This window comes from Symphalangus syndactylus, chromosome 5, assembly GCF_028878055.3.
Source record: "Symphalangus syndactylus isolate Jambi chromosome 5, NHGRI_mSymSyn1-v2.1_pri, whole genome shotgun sequence".
Taxonomy (NCBI): Eukaryota; Metazoa; Chordata; class Mammalia; order Primates; family Hylobatidae; genus Symphalangus; species Symphalangus syndactylus.
The window spans coordinates 41,374,172-41,393,264 of record NC_072427.2 but is presented as its reverse complement, the minus strand read 5'-3'; the positions used below and the strand labels follow the sequence as shown (position 1 = coordinate 41,393,264).

The following is a 19,093-nucleotide window of genomic DNA, read 5'->3' as shown; positions in this document are numbered from 1 at the left end:
TCACTAGATTCTTTAGTTTTTCTCTTCCCCAGAGGAGGTAATGCCCGAAATAGAAAACACCACAGAGATCAGCTAGTTCAACCCCTTCGTTTTATAGATGGTAAAACTGAAGCCAAGAACAGGGTAACAAGGCAAGCTGATGGCACGGCCAGGATCCTTCAGCAACGGCAGGAACACAGACATGCAGTTACTTCTCCAAGGTCCAGCCAACTAGTCTTGTGTCTCAGGCCAGTACTGGGGACCACTGTGGTACCTACGTCAGGGTAACAGGGGAAACATTCAGGAAACAGGCTGGATGCTCCAACCTGGGCAATATAGCAAGGCCCTATCCCCCCCGCAAAAAAATCAGCCAGGCGTGGTGGAAGGCACCTGAAGACTGAGCAACTCAGGAGGCTGAGGTGGGAGCATTGCTTGAGCCCAGGAATTCAAGGCCGCAGTGAGTCATGATTGCACCACTTGCATTCCAGCCTGGGCAACAGAGCAAGATCCTACCTCTAAAAAACAAAAATAAAAAATAAAATAAAAGGTTAGATGTAGACAAGGATTCAGGCACCAACAACTAGTTGATGACAAGAAGGAAAGCTCAACCAAATAACTCATGTCCTGCCTATTCCATGGGTTTATTACAAGAATTCGGCACATACACAAAACGTTTTAAAGCATTTGAAGAGTGCAAAGGGGTGGTTCTCACAATCTCAGGCTGCTGGAAGGCACCAAACGCATTCACCTGGGCCCTTTTCCATACTCTCATCCCTTCTGCAGAAGCATCCAGCAACCCAAGGATTCCTGTCCCGAAATGTGAAGGGCAACCACAGCCCTTCCAAAAAAGTCAGCCTTATGGCAAGTAAGAGCAGAAATGCTGGGTGCTCAGCACAGCTGGAAGGTACACCTGTAGTCAGATGGAACAGGTATGGGGGAGACCTGGGGAATGGATGGAGGATGATCCTGAGAACTCAAAGATACTTGTTGAGGAACAACCCTTCTGGTGGAACCTGCTGCAAGCAAGAATATAGGCAAGGAACGTAGCCAGGGTTGCGTGCCCATACAGAATACCACAGACATGGCTGTGTGGCTCTTATGACCCAAAGGAGCAGACCCAGCCCTGCTGGAAGTCCCAGACAGTGCCAGGCCTACCTAGGGGAACTGACCAACTTTTGGCACAACTGTGTCTCTGCCCAGCAAAGCTTTGGGGGCACCCAGAGCTGCTCTTTTCTGAGGCAAGACTTGCCTCTAGAGTCACAGGGAGTGGGAGAGGGGTCCATGGACCCCACAGGCTATCACTGGCACGTCCTGGAGTCCTCTACGTCTTTGTTGCCAATTGTTTATAAGCCTGACTCCTTTGGGGAGAAGGGCCTGTGTGTTCTTGAGCTCTTTCCCTCCAGCCAGTGCTAGACATAGAGTGCCTGGGAGCTACCTATTTTTATTTTTAATTAAAAATTAAACTTTTATTTTTATTCTTTTTTTTTTTTTTTTGAGATGGGGCATCACTCTGTGGCCTGGGCTGGTCTTGAACTCTTGGGCTCAAGTGATCTTCCTGCCCCAGCCTCCCAAAGCGCTGGAATTATAGGTGTGAGCCACCTCACCCATCCTGAGCCACCTCTTGACCTCTCCCCACCTCCCCGGGAGGCCCCTCAGTCTCACTCCCAGCTCCAGCATCGTAACTCAGCCCTGGGGTCCTAGGGAAGGGGAGGGCAGCACCTGGGTGGCACAGGAAGTAGAGCCCCCCATCCTCAGCCTTGTTTTTGGAGGCCCCTGGAATGGGGAATCCCCTCCCAGTACGAATAGTCTAGAAGGAGCTTCAGGACCATGCTGTCTAATCCCACCACGACGGAGGAGCCTGCCCAGGCTGCCCAGGTCACCCAGCCCTCTCCTTCAGGAAGGTGTGAGCTGCAAACTGACATCCAAATGTTCTTCCTCAACAGCCCTCTCCAGCCCAGAGGTTAAGGGGTCATTTTTTAGAGAAGAGAAGTAGGAAGAAGGGGCTCTGACAAACCCATTCCCATCTACGTGTCAGTGATGTTCTTCCTTCAGACAAACTGACATTTGTTTCAGAATCTTCCGAAAAGACCAAATTAAACCCTTCAGGAGCAAAGTATCAGGAGCACCCAAGACACCAGCACAAATCCAGGCTTGTGTGGAAAGGGACTCGGCCTGTTTTTCTTTTTTTAATTATTTTTTAATTTTTTTGAGATGGAATCTTGCTGTTACCTAGGCTGGAGTGCACTGGCACCATCTCAGCTCACTGCAACCTCTACTTCCTGTGTTCAAGTGATTCTCCTGCCTCAGCCTCCAGAGTAGCTATGACTACAGGAGCACGCCACCACACCCAGCTAATTTTTGTATTTTTAGTAAATTTTGTATTTTTAGTAGTTCTCCAGAACCCTACAACATGGGGTTCCGCCATGTTGGCCAGGATGGTCTTGAACTCCTGACCTCAAGTGATCCGCCCACCTTGGCCTCCCAAAGTGCTGGGATTACAGGTGTGAGCCACTGCACCGGGCCTACTCGGCCTGTTTCTATCAGCTCAGGTAGACGTCTCTCTTGGCCCTCGACACCACCATGGGCAGACCTGGCATTCAAGCTGCTGCCACAAAAGGCCAGTGCCCTGGACAGCAGATGCTTAGGGTCCCTCCTTCCAGGGCACACACAGGGCCCAGCTCACATGGAGGTCCTGCAGGAATAAGGAATGGACTCGTGGGGGAGAAGGAGGGGCCAAAGCAGCTGAGAAAAGCCTCCATGAAGAGCAGGACTGGGACACAGGGTCAGCCACGAGCCACGACCATGGGGACCACACACTTGGTCAGAAGCGGCTGTGGCCTGGCCGCTCACCAGAAGTGTGTCTCCCTCTGCAAGGGGAAGGAAAAGTCCGATGCTGAGGGATCCAACTCTCAACTTCTCAGATACCGTGACCATGAGGACAAGTTCCATAAGTGCTGGCTTTTATTAGCGACGGAAAAGGTAAACACTGCTTTCAAAAACAGTGGTAGGCTCAGGGATATTAAAGTCTCTTAAGCTTTAAGTTTGGAAGACAAATCCCGGCCTTCGAATAGCCACAAAGGACCCCAGACTCCAGGAACCACCACCTAGAAAACAGATCCTTCTCCGGATCACCTGAGGTCAGGAGTTCTGGACCAGCCTGGCTAACATGGTGAAACCCCGTTTCCACTAAAAATACAAAAATCAGCCGGGCATGGTAGTGCACGCCTGTAATCCCAGCTAGTCGGGAGGTTGAGGCAGGAGAATCGCTTGAACCCGGGAGACGGAGGTTGCAGTGAGCCGAGATCACGTCATTGTACTCCAGCTTGGGCAAAAAGAGTGAAACTCCATCTCAAATAAAAAAAAAAGAAGGAAAGAAAGCAAACAGACCCTTCTCCACCAAGGATACTGAGGCAAGAAACCACTAGAACCACTCCCCACTCTTCCCTGCCCACAGACAACCCACCAACCCTCCAGGAACAGTCACCCCTAGAGGCCAACTCTGGCCTTCTGTAAATTCCTGTCTCACAGGATTGGGACTTGGAAAGAAGACACCCCAGGAAAATCTCACTGCAGGCAATAGAAATATCCTTAAAAAAAAAAAGACTTTTGCAGCAACCCTTTAGCATCTCTAAAAGTTAGAATTCAATCTGGAAAGGAAGAATTGTTTCAACTGTCCACTCACAATGTTCAAGTAACAAATGCACGTGCTTCAGCAGTCCCCTACCCACTGCTTCGAGCGAGCTCTCCTGGTGTCATCTGGATGGAAAACACTACTTTGGGAAGGGGGGGTGAGAAGAGGAGAGAAATCCAAAAAGGGAAAAACGAGCCTCTTATAAGCCCCTCCCACATCCTTCCCCAACTCCCAGCCCTCAGTAGCAACCCAAATGCAGAACATCTGAGCTGGAAGAAACCTTATTTTTAGACGAGGAAACCAGGGCCTAGGGGTCGAGTGAGTAGCTCGCAGTTACCGAGCATGTCAGAAACAGCCTGTTCCCAAGTGCCCAGCTCACGAGTCAATACTCTTTTGCAGACCTTGATCTCACACCAACCCACTCAGACCCAGTGGGGCCAGCCCAAGGTACCCAGGAACAAGTGGCCTTCAGCTTTTTTGTGCCACTGCACTCAGGCTGGAGTGCAGTGGCACAAACATGGCTCACTGCAGCCTTCTGGACTCAAGCGATTCTCTTGCCTCAATCTCCTGAGTAACTGGGACCACAGGTGCACACCTCAAAGCCCGGCTTTTTTTTTTTTTTTGAGATGGAGTCTCACTCTGTTGCCCAGGCTGCAGTGCAATGGCATGATCTTGGCTCACTGCAACCTCCACCTCCGCCTCCTGGGTTCAAGTGATTCTCCTGCCTCAGCCTCCCAAATAGCTGGGATTACAGGCGCCCACCACCATGCCCGACTAATTTTTGTATTTTTAGTAGAGATGGGGTTCCACCATGTTGGCCAGGCTGGTCTCAAAAACTCCTGACCTCCAGTGATCCATCCGCCTCAGCTTCCCAAAGTGCTGGGATTACAGGCATGAGCCACTTTATCCAGCCCCTGGCTAATTTTTTAATTTTGTTTAGAGGTGGGGTCTCACCATGTTGCCCAAGCTCATCTTGAATTCCTGGGCTCAAGCCATCCTCCTGCAATCCCAAAGTGACTCACGCCTGTAGTCACAAAGTGCTGGGATTAGAGGCGTGAGTCACCACGCCTGGCCTGGTCTTCAGCTCATGAGCAAAGAGGACAGACACAGTATCTTGCAAAAGGTTGGGGTAGGTATGATGGTGGCAGTGGCAGGGGAGTGGGGGGTGGTCCCACTGGATGATGACATGGTGAATCCTACGTGGTTACAGGCCAACGACAGGACTGACCGACAGACTGCCAACTCCCCACAGCTGAATGTGAGTGGCCTTGTGCCCCACTAGCTGTGGGGAGGTTGGGGGTGGGTGGCTGGAGCAGGGCCCAGCCATCCCTACCAGCCCAGACCACACAGCACATGAGCTGCAGCCTATATTTCTAAGTTTACGGCTTTCCTGTTATAAAGACACTGAGTATGGTTTTAGAATTTGCTGCCATCATCATTGCACCTAGATCTGATCTGGCTCCCCCAAGGGCAAGAGACCCCATTGAGAACCAGAACACTGCACTCAGGGTCCAGCTCAGAAGATACCCGCTGACGAGATTTCAAACAAAAGACAAAGAACCTCAAAACAACTTCAGGAAGCCCAGGTTGAAGCCCCAGCCCTGTCACCAGCCATGGCAGGTGGCTTTGTGGCCTTTACTCATCAGTATCAGCTACAGGAAAGTAGACCCACCTCAGGTCCCGTCACACACTGACACTCTGTGACACCAGGCATTTTAAAGGGCAGTAGAATGTGACTGAGTCTCAGATAAGACTCAGCCACTGTCTTCCATCTGCTCAGAGCTTCAGTGACTCCTTGTGCACACAAGGCAGCAAAGAAGCGGTGTGAACAGAGAAGAGAAGGGGACAAGCTGGAAGTCAGGGGCCAGCTCTGGGCCCTAGACCAAGCTGGGCCTGGGAGTTTGAGGGGGGTCTCTGCAGAGCCAATGTTAGGGCTGCCGAACAGAAATGTCAGGGCAGTCATACCCTTGGTGTGGTCTTGGTCGCCGTGGTAGGTAGGGGGTGGGTGTAGGAGTGTTTTGGGGGATTGCGTCCTGCCTGGGTCCCACGCTTAGGCTTGGCACCAGCAGGTTGCTCTTACGCCTCCCATAGGAAAGAAGGCCCTCTGAGTATGGCCACTTGACGTGAGGTGGATGGAATGTGGCGACATGGCCCGCAGACCCAGGACTTATAAGGCTCTGAATAAGGACACAGGGGAAGACAGCAAGCAGCACACAGCCAGACAGTGGATGTGAACCTAGATCCACACACTCCACATGTTTCCCGTGCTTCCTGCAAGGAGCTCTGGGGCGGCTCAGCTACCCAGGCAAGGACGATGCCCAGATCCCCTTGCAAGAAGCCCCCATCTAGAGGACACTTGGCCCCGGAGTTTACCAGTGTCACCACAGCCTCACCTAGTAAGGACAAGTCCCAGGTTCAGGTGGGATCTGGTGTTCTGCCTGCCCCTGCTATCCCTCTTGCCCCAAATCCCATGTTATCAGGGCCTGGCTATAAGGCCCCATCCCAGGCTGCCCCTTGTAGTTTCATTCCTTTACACAAACCATCAGCATGCAAAGCTCGTAGTCCTTTGAGCAACAAGTAGAACAGGTATGGGGTCCCCATTTTACAGATGCAGAAATCAGTTCAGGGATCAGGTGCCTGGCTGGCCAGTGGCAGAGCTGAGGCTTAAGTCCAAGTTGCCTGAAAAGTTTGGGGCTCTTCCTCATAATGTGCAATGTGTCCTAGACTTCCAACGGTGTGTGTGTGTAGGGGTGGGGGGAACAGAGACTGGGTGGAACTAAGCCAGGGTGAAAAGTTATCTGAAAGGAGGGACAGGGCTGGGCATGTATAAGAAGGCTTCAGACCTCATTCTCCAAGCCACTTCCAGCCCCAGGAAGAGAAGCCTTAATGTCGTGGGAACACACCTGGTCAAAGCCTGTTGTGTGCACTTGACCTACACCTCATTTAGGAACTAGACCAAACAAGAGAATGAGCTGTGCTTGCAAACTCGGTGTCAGGGCAGGCTGGCTGAAGCATGCCTTCCATCAGGCTCCAGACAGAGCCAGGGGCAGGACTTGGCTTTCAGGGGCAAAGTTCACTGGGCACCCCAGCATGGAAGCCTCCCAGGCCCACCCACCTCCTGCAGCCTTCTTGGTGCTGTGTGGCCAGCTAACACGGATCTACTGCCTGCCTGTGTGCCTGGCAAGGGTTGCAGTTGCCACCACTGCCATACAATACCCTGCAGAAGGGATTAGATTCAAGGCATTGGGCTAGAGGACCCCTACACCCCTCACTGCCAGCTCCTAAATCAATACCTCCAACCCTTAAACCACATGATGCTATGCTGGCATGAACACACAGCCCCGAGCCCACCACACCTAGCCCATTACTTGATGGAGGCAAATGAAACCTGACAGGAGAGATGTTTCCTAACATGATGCTCCTGTCAGGAGAGAGTTTCTGTTCAGAGGTAGAAGCTGCTTCTGCAACCTGCATTCTGATTTGCAGCTCCCTGCCACAAACATAGTAGGACCCTCCATCTCAAGCTGTGCCTGGATATATATGGCCACGACTCTACATCAAGAACAAGAGGCGGGGCGCGGTGGCTCACGCCTGTAATCCCAGCACTTTGAGAGGCTGAGGTGGGCGGATCACGAGGTCAGGAGATCGAGACCATCCTGGCTAACATGGTGAAACCCTGTCTCTACTAAAAAAATAAAAAAAAATTAGCCGGGCATGGTGGCGGGCATCTGTAGTCCCAGCTACTCGGGAGGCTGAGGCAGGAGAATGGCGTGAACCTGGGAGGTGGAGCTGGCAGTGAGCCGAGACTGCGCCACTGCACTCCAGCCTGGGTGACAACAGAGCGAGACACTGTCTCAAAAAAAAAAAAAAGAACAAGAACCAGCCGGGAGCGGTGGCTCACGCCTGTAATCCCAGCACTTTGGGAGGCAGAGGCGGGTGGATCACAAGGTCAGGAGTTCGGGACCAGCCTGGCCAACATGGTGAAACCCCGTCTCTACTAAAAATACAAAAAAATTAGCTGGGCATGGTGGTGTGCACCTGTAATCCCAGCACTTTGGGAGGCCAAGGCAGGAGGATCACGAGGTCAGGAGATCGAGACCATCTCCACTAAAAATACAAAAAAATTAGCTGGGCGTGGCGGCGGGCCCCTGTAGTCCCAGCTACTCAGGAGGCTGAGGCAGGAGAATGGCATGAACCCACGAGGCGGAGGTTGCAGTGAGCCAAGATTGCGCCACTGCACTCTAGCCTAGGTGATAGAGCGAGACTCTGTTTCAAAAAAAAAAAAAAATACAAAAATTAGCCGGGCGTGTTGGTGTGCACCTGTAGTCCCAGCTACTCGGGAGGCTGAGGCAGAAGAATCCCTTGAACCCGGGAGGTGGAGGTTGTAGGGAGATGAGATCACACCACTGCACTCCAGCCTGGCGACAGAGCAAGACTCCGTCTTTTTTTTTTTTTTTTTTTTGAGACGGAGTCTCGCTCTGTCACCCAGGCTGGAGTGCAGTGGCGCGATCTCGGCTCACTGCAAGCTCCGCCTCCCAGGTTCATGCCATTCTCCTGCCTCAGCCTCTCCGAGTAGCTGGGACTACAGGCGCCCGCCACCACGCCCGGCTAATTTTTTGTATTTTTAGTAGAGATGGGGTTTCACCATGGTCTCGATCTCCTGACCTCGTGATCCGCCCGCCTCAGCCTCCCAAAGTGCTGGGATTACAAGCGTGAGCCACCGCGCCCGGCAAGACTCCGTCTTAAAAAAAAAAAAATTAGCCAGGCATGGTGGCTTGCACCAGTGGTCTCAGCTACTCAGGAGGCTGAAGCTGGGGGATTGCTTGAGCCCAGGAGCTCGAGGCTACAGTGAGCCGTAATCATGCCACTACACTCCAGCCTGGGCAACAAAACAAGATCCTGTGTCAGAATTAAAAAAAAAAAAAAAGGGACCAGTCTGGGCAAAAGCTGGAAGGTGCAGAGCCTTTTCATCAACAGTTCTTCAAAAATGGGCCAGGCGTGGTGGCTCACACCTGTAATCTCAGTGCTCTGGGAGGCCGAGGTGGGCGGATTACAAGGTCAGGAGTTCGAGACCAGCCTGGCCAACATGGCGAAACCCTATCTCTACTAAAAATACAAAAAATTAGCCAGATCGCTTCTCTGCCTTTTGGCTAAGATTAAGTGTAAAAAATTAGCTGGGCATGGTGGCAGACGCCTGTAATCCCAGCTACTCGGGAGGCTGAGGCAGCAGAATTGCTTGAACCCGGGAGGCGGAGGTTGCAGTGAGCTAAGACTGAGCCACTGCACTCCAGCCTGGCAACAGAGGAAGACTCTGCCTCCAAAAAAAAAAAAAAAAAAAAAAAAGGTCTCAGCTCCTATGCCAGTAGTATCCTCTCCTAAATCCCCACCCCTACCTGCACTAAAAGCATAAGATAGTTGAGGAGGGGGAGGTTGGTTAACCACAAAGAAGGGCTAAGTACTCCAGACTTCTGCCATGGCCTGGTCCAAGTCAGGCTCTGCCCATCCTCCCTGGAGGTTGGAGGTGGTCTTGATCGCTTGTGACAGTCAAGAGCCTCTGCTCAGTTGGCCGTGAGTTGACTGACAGCCAAGGCAGATGGGCCTAGGCAAACGCTCCTACCACACCCAGGCCCTGCTGCACTCCAGAGGCCTCCAACGCTGATACAGCCACCAGTGCACTCTTCAGGAAGGGAGGGCCCAACAATCCTGTCACCTGTCTAGTGTTGGCACATATCAGAGGTAACCGTACTCTCTCCATCAAAGGGTGGAATGTGGGAAGAAGCAGAATACAAGTAGGCCATGCCGGTGCCTGGACAAGCAGTGGGCGGGTTCTGGCATATGAAGCCTCATAGGCTGCCCACAGTTTCGACTTAATGGTGGCTTTTTTTTTTTTTTTTTTTTTGAGACGGAGTCTCGCTCTGTAGCCCAGGCTGGACCGCATGGCACGCGCAATCTCAGCTCACTGAAATCTTCCCACCTCACAGCTTCACGCCATTCTTCTGCCTCAGTCTCCCTAGTAGCTGGGACTACAGGCGCCTGTTACCACACCCGGCTAATTTTTTTTTTTTTGTATTTTTAGTAGAGACGGGGTTTCACCGTGTTAGCCAGGATGGTCTCGATCTCCTAACCTTGTGATCCACCCACCTCAGCCTCCCAAAGTGCTGGGATTAAAGGCCTGAGCTACTGTGCCCAGCCTGTTTTTGTTTTCTGAGACCAAGTCTCATTATGTTGCCTTGACTCATTGCAGCCTCCGCCTCCCAAGTTTAAGCAATTCTCCTGCCTCGGCCTCCTGAGTAGCTGGGATTACAGGTATGCACTGCCACACCCGGCTAATTTTTATATTCTTAATACAGACGGGGTTTCACCACGTTGCCCAGGGTGGTCTCCAACTCCTGAGCTCAAGTGATCCGCCCATCTCAGTCTCCTAAACTGTTGGAATTACAGGCATGAGCCACTGCGTTTTTTGGTTTTTTACTTTTATTTTTTTTTGAGACAGGGTCTCTCACTCTATCGCCCAGGCTCAAGTGCAGTGGTGGGATACTGGCTCACTGCAGCCTCGACTTCCCGGGCTCAAGCGATCCTCCCACCTCAGCCTCCTGAGAGGCTGAGACTACAGGCGTGTGCCAACATGCCCAGCTAGGTAGCATCATTTCTGAAGTGTAGGGGACAGGTTGTGCCCCACTGCCTCATGGTTTTGCCAGAGGCGTGTGGATCCTTCTGGGGCAGCCATGGGCGGAAGACAGAGGAAGTGACATGACAACAGATGTCGCTGCTGCCCATAACCAATGCCAGAGCAGATCCAGAACCCAGCACTGTAGCTCAGTTCTGGGTAATCTTGGACCAGGAGCTCAGTACTCAGGGCAGGCGGGACTCACCCTGCCTCCAGCTCACAGGATTGTCCTGAGGCCCCGTGGGATAAATGGGTTCAGAGCATGAGAGCCAAGCAAAGGCTCAGCACCCGAGCCATGGCTTCCTCTACTTATGGCGCTTGCCAGTCCCACCCTGGACATGGGGAGGAGAGGAAGCCAGCATGTCCCAGCCTTGAGTGGGATTTTTTTTTTCTTTTGAGACAAGGTCTCACTCTGTCACCCAGGCTGGAGTGCAGTGTGGCATGATCTCAACTCACTGCAACCCCTGCCTCCCAGGTTCAAGCCATTCTCCCACCTCAGCCTCCTGAGTAGCTGGGACTACAGGCATGCACCACCACACCCACCTAATTTTTTGTTTTTGTAAGGATGGGGTTTAATCATGTTGCCCAGGCTGGTCTTGAACTCCCAGGCTCAAGTGATCCTCCTGCCTTGGCCTCCCAAAATGCACGGGATTGCAGGCATGAGCCAACATGCCTGGCTGGCCTTCTTGAGTGGGATTTAGAAACTGGTTCTCTCTGGGTAAGACTAAACAGGCTGCCCATATGTGGAAAAGGAAGGGGTAAGGAGACACAAAAGAATGCCCCCCAGAATATCAGCCAAATGGCTCTTTAGAGCAAGAATCATTTCTTTAGTTAAAATGCCCAAAGCAATGGGTAGTGGAAGAGTGTGTGAAAGTAGTCACACCCAGGTACAGGAAATAAGTAAGTATGCCATTTGTAGAGAATTTAAAATAAAACTGCTTGGGCGTGGCAACTCACATCTGTAATCCCAGCAGTTTGGGAGGCAAGGCAGGACAATCGCTTGAGGCCACAAGTTCAAGAGCAGCCTGGGCAGCAAAGCAGATGCTGTCTCTACAAAAAAGTAGCCGAGGTCAGGTGCAGTGACTCACACCTATAACCCAGCACTTTAGGAGGCCAAGGCAGACAGATCACCTAAGGTCAGGAGTTCGAGACCAGCCTGCCAACATGGTGAAACCTCATCTCTACTAAAAATGCAAAACTTAGCCAGGTGTCGTAGCAGGTGCCTGTAACCCCAGCTACTCGGGAGGATGAGGCAGGAGAATCACTTGAACCCAAGAGGCAGAGATTGCAGTGAGCCAAGATTGCGCCACTACACTCTAGCCTGGGCAACAAAGCAAGACTCTGTCTCGGGAAAAAAAAAAAAATTAGCCGGGCATGGTCCTTGTAGTCCTACCTACTAGGGAGGCTGAGGTGGGAAGATCATTTGAGCCCAGGAGATCGAGGCTGCAGTGAGCCATGATCATGCCACTGCACTCCAGCCTGGGCAACAACGAGACTACACCTATAAAAAAAAAAAGAATTTAAGGCCGGGCGCCATGGCTCACGCCTGTAATCCCAGCACTTTGGGAGGCCGAGGTGGGCGGATCACCAGGTCAGGAGATTGAGACCATCCTGGCTAACATGATGAAACCCCGTCTCTACTAAAAATACCAAAAAATTAGCCGGGGCTGGGTGCGGTGGCTCATGCCTGTAATCCCAGCACTTTGGGAGGCCGAGGCAGGTGGATCACGAGGTCAGGAGATCGAGACCATCCTGACTAACACAGTGAAACTCCATCTCTACGAAAAATACAAAAAAATTAGCCGGGCATGGTGGTGGGCACCTGTAGTCCCAGCTACTTGGGAGGCTGAGGCAGGAGAATGGCATGAACCCGGGAGGCGGAGCTTGCAGTGAGCAGAGATCATGCCACTGCACTCCAGCCTGGGCGACAGAGCGAGACTCCGTCTCAAAAAGAAAAAAAAAAAAAAAAGAATTTTAAAAATATGCAAGATGTGTAGATGTGTAAGGATATAGATTTTTTAAAAAAGAATTTAGGTCAGGCACAGTGGCTCACGTCTGTAATCCCAGCACTTTGGGAGGCCAAGGTCTCCCAACACGGAGAAACCCCATCTCTACTAAAAATACAGAATTAGCTGCGCGTGGTGGCACACGCCTATAATCCCCCTACTTGGGAGGCTGAGGCAGAAGAATTGCTTGAACCCAGGAGGCGGAGGTTGCGGTGAGCCGAGATCACGCCATTGCACTCCAGCCTGGGCAACAAGAGCGAAACTCCGTCTCAAAAAAAAAAAGAATTTAAAAAATAAAATCCATCCTGGCTAACACGGTGAAACCCCGTCTCTACTAAAAAATACAAAAAAAGTAGCCGGGCGTGGCGGTGGGCACCTGTAGTCCCAGCTACTCTGGAGGCTGAGGCAGGAGAATGGCGTGAACCCGGGAGGCAGAGCTTGCAGTGAGCCGAGATCACGCCACTGTACTCCAGCCTGGGCGACAGAGAGAGACTCCATCTCAAAAATAAATAAATAAATAGAAATAAAATAAAACTGGCTTGGTTTGTTTATTATCTTCATGCAACGGCAACTCTAAATAATATCTGTGATAAAAGGACCCTCCTGGCAGGGGCTGACAGCTCCCATCACCCGTCTTGGGATGCCACCAGCCCAAAGGAAACTAGTCCGGAGTCAGTCTCTGGGCTTCTGGTTGGCATCACCCAAAACTCAGCCATTAGAAACTTTAATTGCAGATACCTGCCTGGGCGCGGTGGCTCACGCCTGTAATCCCAGCACTTTGGGAGGCCGAGGCAGGTGGATCACGAGGTCAAGAGTTCGAGACCAGCCGGGCGCGGTGGCTCACGCTTGTAATCCCAGCACTTTGGGAGGCCGAGGTGGGTGGATCATGAGGTCAGGAGATCGAGACCACAGTGAAACCCCGTCTCTACCAAAAATACAAAAAATTAGCCGGGGGTGGTGGCGGACGCCTGTAGTCCCAGCTACTCGGAGAGGCAGAGGCAGGAGAATGGCGTGAACCCGGGAGGCGGGGCTTGCAGTGAAGCGAGATTGCGCCACTGCACTCCAGCCTGGGTGACAGAGCGAGACTCCGTCTCAAAAAAAAAAAAAAGAGTTCGAGACCAGCCTGACCAACATAGTGAAACCCCGTCTCTACTAAAAATACAAAAATTAGCTGGGCATAGTGGTGTGCGCCTGTAATCCCAGCTACTTAGGAGGCTGAGGCAGGATAATTGCTTGAACCTGGGAGGCAGAGGTTGCAGTGAGCCAAGATCACACCACTGCATTCCAGTCCGGGCGACACGGCGAGACTCCGTCTCAAAAAAAAGAGAAAAAAAAAAAGAAAATTGCAGATACCTTTCTCCCCGACTTCGAGTCTCACCAAAAACCCTAATATAAAATACAATAGCAGTATACTGTGTGGTTAGGAGCAAACTCTGGGTTCAAATCCCAACCTCCCCACTTAATAGCTATATGAAAGTTATTTAACCTCTCTGTGCCTCACTTTCCTCATTTATGAAATGGTGATAATAATGTAAGTACTTCATAATGCTCTCACAAAGATTAAGAGTTAAAATGGTGCGGTACATATAACAATGCCTGGCATAAATACAACATACAGGTTCATTATTATTAGTACAGCCTCTCCCTTAGATTACTTAGGCAGAGGGGGCACATCCACAATAACTCCCAGGGAGGAGGGGAACCTGACCTCCTACTGCTATCTGCCTGGCCCGGCTTCTAGGTGAGTGTCTAGAAACAGAGAAGCCTCCTTTCCCTCATATTCAAAGAAAGCCTGCAGACCAAGATGTCCCAGATGCTTTCAAATGCTACTGATGTTAAAGAAAAGGGAGGTGCCCAAATAGCACACCGGATCCAGGAATTACCTCGCACTCATCTAGAGTGCCTTAACCCCCACCTCTCACACCCCCCTCCCTGTTCCATCCACACAAGTCTAAGCACCTGTTCACCTACATCTCAGGGAGGGCTGACCTCAAGCCACCCAGTGGTCCCAGGGCTCTGGCTGCTTCCTGACACCCCTCTGAGGACACATGATGGACTCTAGAGTACCAGGCCTACAAGCAGCAGCCCTGTCCCAGCCACACTGGGATGAGGTGGGAGGGCACAGAAGGGCAAAGCCCCTCAGGTCAAACTGTAGCCCCCTTAGCTGCCATTAACCCCTGCCTTTCTATAGCTTACCGTTAAGCTGGCAAAAACTTTTTTAACTGTTAGAAACTTATATCCTCCCTCAACCCAATAGCATAAATACCACTCTCCCCCTTCCAGGGGTGCCCCCCAGTTAAAAATTAATTTAACAATCTCCAAACTCTTCAAGTTGTATACACTAAATATACAGCTTTATATATGCCAATCATACCTCAAAAAAGTGGTTTTTAAAAATTACTATAACTTAGTATCACGTCATACCGTTAGTTGTCCCTTGATATGTGAGGGGGATTGGTTCCAGGGTTCCCCCTTGGATATCAAAATCTCCAGATGTTCAAGTCCCTTATATAAAATTTGTATATAACCTATGCACAGGCCGGGCGCGGTAGCTCACGTCTGTAATCTCAGCACTTTGGGAGGCCAAGCTGGGTGGACCACTTGAGGTCAGGAGTTCAAGACCAGCCTGGCCAACATGGTGAAACCCCGTCTCTACTAAAAATACAAAAATTAGCCAGGCATGGTGGCATGCACCTGCAATCCTGGAGGCTGAGGCAGGAGAATCACTTGAACCTGGGAGGAGGAGGTTGCAGTGAGCCGAGATTGTGCCACTGCACTCCAATCTGGGCAACAGAGACTGTCTCAAAAACAAAACAAGGCTGGGTGCAGAGGCTCAGGCCTGTAATCCCAGCACTTTGGGAGACTGAGGTGGGCAGGTCACCTGAGGACAGGAGTTCAAGACCAGCCTGGCCAACATGGTGAAATCCTGTCTACTAAAAAAACAAAAATTAGCCAGGTATGGTGGCGGCCGCCTGTAATCCCAGCTACTCAGGAAGCTGAGGCAGGAGACTTGCTTGAACCTGGGAGGCAGAGGTTGCAGTGAGCTGAGATCGTGCCACTGCACTCCAGCCTGGGTGACAAGAGTGAAACTCCCCTTCAAAAAAATAAAAAAATAACCTATGCACATTTTCTGGATACTTTAACTCATCTCTAGATTATTCACAATACCTAATACAACGTGAATGCTATGTAAATAGTTGTTATATTTATTTGTTTTTTTTTATTATTGTATTTTTTATCTACAACTGGATTCATGGATAGGCAACCCATAGATATGGAAGGCCAACAGCAACTGTATTATGAAAGCAAGGTCTCCACTTTCAAAATAAAAATCACATTTATCCCTCCTCAGAGACACGGTAACTACCCAGTTATCCCTTGAGAATCACTAAGACAGGACGTTTAGGTCTGAAGTTTGGCAGCACTGACACAGCCTGCCCCAGGCAGGTTCATGTACTGTATTACCTCATGTGGTCCCCAGCTCCAGCCAAGACTTACCTGCAGGACAGCAGAACCTCTAGATTGGGAGGGACATTCAGCTCCTCCCATTAATTCCCTACTGCCCTCCTTAGCTTTCAAAGGGTATCAAAGCTTTGAACACATCTTCCCAAGTGGCAGAAAAGTGCCAATTTTCCCGTAATCCCACAGTCATTACTGCCCTAATTCCAAACTCTCATTATGGCTGCACTGCCTGATATTGCTGCAATATAGCAAACTCCAGGTAGTTACCCAGACAAGCCATGTGGTTACACAAACCTGCCTCCTCACTTATACATGCGACTCCCTCCTCTTGGAATGCCTTTTCCACCCCCACAGGTCTAACTTCGCTCCTCCTACTCACCCACATCTCAGGGAGGGCTGAACTCTAATCTCTCAGGAGCACCATGGTACCATGTGCTGATATGCCTTTATTTTATCTACCATTGCATTTCACCTACCACCACTTCCTGGCAAGTCCTTCCGACCTCCTAGGCTGAGAATTTTCACTTGTATCCTTAACCCCTGGGTCCAGAAAGAAAACTTAATGCATATGACATGGATAAAGCCTATGGTAAGGTAGTCAAGCGGGCAGAGTCAAGGCTATCCAAAGCAGTTCAGGACAAGCAACCTCACTGATAACTCCCAGAACCATGAAAATACACTCCCTTCGCCAATGACCCAGCGCCTTTAGGAATTGAGGTCTTATGGTGTGCAGCAGCATTCCTTGGTTTTCTGGGCTTGCTCTCTCTAGTCTCCAAGAGTTGACTGGGAAGAAGCCGCCTGTGTCAGCCATGGGAGTAAACCACTGCTAACGCTGATTCTCCAGATGGTTGCTCTTAGGGGCTGCAGAACTGACCGCCTAGGGAGCATCTAAACTACAGGGAGGATTCCAGTTCCAGCCTACACCACCAATCCTAGATGGAGCCACCAGCACAGGGGCTCATGGCCCACTATTCAGAAGACTAGGCCAGAGCTTGGGGAATAACCCTTTCCCTTACCAGACCAGACAGACACTGGGCTCCAGGAGACCCTCAGAACCCTTCGTTTTGGACCTCTGCTAAACGCGAGCCCACCATGCCCTTTTGTAAGTGCACTGATTTGGAACCACCATAGGGCCGCAGGCCATCTCAATTCCCAAGGAGGAATAGTAGGGATTCCACTTTTTGAGAATCCTGCCCTCTTTCCCAGAAAAGGTACTTAGAAAGGAGTGGCTAAAACCTCAAACGCTTTTTTCAAGACTTAGAATGGCCACATGGGTCACCCTTCTCACCCAACAGCAGTGGGTTTGAGAGTTTGCCCAGTACCAGCCTCTTGGGCAGTGTGAAGTCCCCACTGAAGTAGATCCTTTAGCAGAAGTGGGGTTCTGGGTCCCCATCCAGCTTCATAGGAGACATGCTCTCCCCCAGTTTCAGCCCACGGCAGGGGGCCAAGCAGAGACTCCAAGTATGCTAGCAACCCTGTCACCCTCCCCAACTGTCAAGGGAGATTCTAACAGCCAGGTAGAGTCAGGATGGGGGCAAGATCCCCAAAGCCAAGGGCCTGTTGGCATCAAGGTACAAGGAGGGCAAGGCCTCTGGAGCCCAAACAGACCCACCACACTCAAGCCATTAGTGGATAGATGTCACAGTTGTACATTCTTCCTTTCCCCTTCCGCCAAAAAGTGGAGATCCAGACCTAGATTCTCATCGACTGGGGCTGGCTGAAGGTCTCTGAATTGCCGAGTGGGAGCTGGCGGCGCTGAGCCCAGCCCAGCCGAGGGCCACCGGCGCCATTCTGCACCAACCTCCCAGCACAAGGGGAGGAGGCAACACCAGTCCACACCAGGGCCTCTGCGGTTTCTCCCCCAGGCCAAGGGGAAGGGCGCCCAAGGTGGATAACCAGCCCTTGGTTTCCTGGGCGAGAACATGCCAGGGCAGGGGCAGGAAGGGTCTCTCACCCCTAGAATGACGCAGCAGAGGCCAGAGGCCCTGCGAAGCCTGTCCCCTTCTACTCCAGTTCTTGTCTCCGCCAGCCTAGCTCCTCGTTCCTATTCACTGATAGCTTTGAGGCTTTTATCCAGCACCCCACCCCGCACACACATCCTCCCTACCATCCATTAACCACCCAGCTGCTGGTGGTTCCACGGAGCCGCCTTACACTCCCTCCCTTTCGCACATGGCCGGTGGACGAGATGATTTCGCCCCTCCTGGCAGGATCCCACCCGAGCCAGCTTTGGGGTCCTGGCTTGGTTGCCAGGACAAACCCAGAGAGAGGAGAAGGACGAACGGAGTGTCTTTAGTCATCTCCTTCCAAACTAATTAAATTGTGGGCTCACCTCTGCCAAAGCCCAGGTTCTGGGGCTGTGAAGAAAGCCCGTCCACCCCCATGACAACAGCTCACATGAACCGAGAAGCCGGCCCAGGCCTCCAAGGTCACGGGGAGGGGGTCAGGGTGGAAAAGGCAGTGGAGTGAAGGTGCCGCCCTCGGGCCGTGCTAATCCCGCTCAGCTCCGTGCCGCCGAGGCGCGGTCCTGGCCACGCGGGAGATGCGCCTCGGAGGAAGGCGGCGAGCGGGTCCGGGGTGGGGAGCAACGGGCGCGCGGGCGGCAGGCGTGGAACGGACGCGGCGCATCTCGCCCACCGCGGGACGCCCGGACGGCGGCCGGCGCGCGCGGCCCGCCTCGAGCCCGAGAGGGCGGGGAGACAATGCCTGTCCGGCGGGGCAGTCCAGGCCGCACGCTCCCGCCCGCGGACACGGGCCGCTCCTACCCAGGCGATAGGCAGCGGCGGGAAGGCGCCGGGAGCGATGGCCACCCCGGCCCCGCGAGGCGCGGCAGGCCCCGCTCGCCCTCTCCCGCGCCCGCCTAGCGTGCGCTTCACCCGGCAAGTCCCGGGGCCACAGACCCACCTCCTCCTCCAGGGCGCCGCCGGAGCCCCCGCCGGAGCCCGCGCCGGAGCCGGTGCCGGTGCTGCCGCCGTGCTCGCCGTCCGGCTTCAGGTTGCTCATGGTGCGGGGGAGGGGGCGGCGGGAAGGAACGCGAGGGCGAGCGCGGCCCCGGCCCCGCGGGGAGTGGGAAGGGGCGCGGGGAGCGGTGCGCTCGCGGGTGCGGAGCGGGTGGCGGGGGACCCACGGGGCAGTGAGAGGGGCAGCCTCCGCGTTGGGCCAGGGTCACATCAAGTTTGGCGGGTGCGGGAGGTGGGGAGGGGGTGCGGCGGGGGAGGCAGTGGGAGCCGGAGCGGCCGCCGCCTCCGCCTTTTCACTGCGACCGGCGAGTGCGCCCGCGGCGGCGGCGGCGGCGGCGGCGGCGGCGGCGGGGGGCGGGCGCCGGGGGAGGGGGCGGGCGCCGGGCGG

General features: G+C 52.8%; 1 protein-coding gene across 4 annotated transcripts in view; it reads right to left on the bottom strand.

The window, feature by feature from the left end:
* The window catches only part of RBPMS2 (RNA binding protein, mRNA processing factor 2), a 48,712-nt gene that overhangs the window by 17,198 nt on the left and 12,421 nt on the right, over positions 1–19,093 (bottom strand). For 2 of the 4 annotated variants that reach the window (XM_055278157.2, XM_055278159.2), the window contains exon 1: positions 18,650–19,019. The exons of the other annotated variants lie outside the window; for them this stretch is intronic. In XM_055278157.2, coding sequence (XP_055134132.1) covers positions 18,650–18,748 — 99 coding nt within the window. In that variant the 5' untranslated portion in view covers positions 18,749–19,019. Of the gene's footprint in view, positions 1–18,649; positions 19,020–19,093 lie in introns of those variants that run through there. 4 annotated transcript variants of the gene reach the window in all.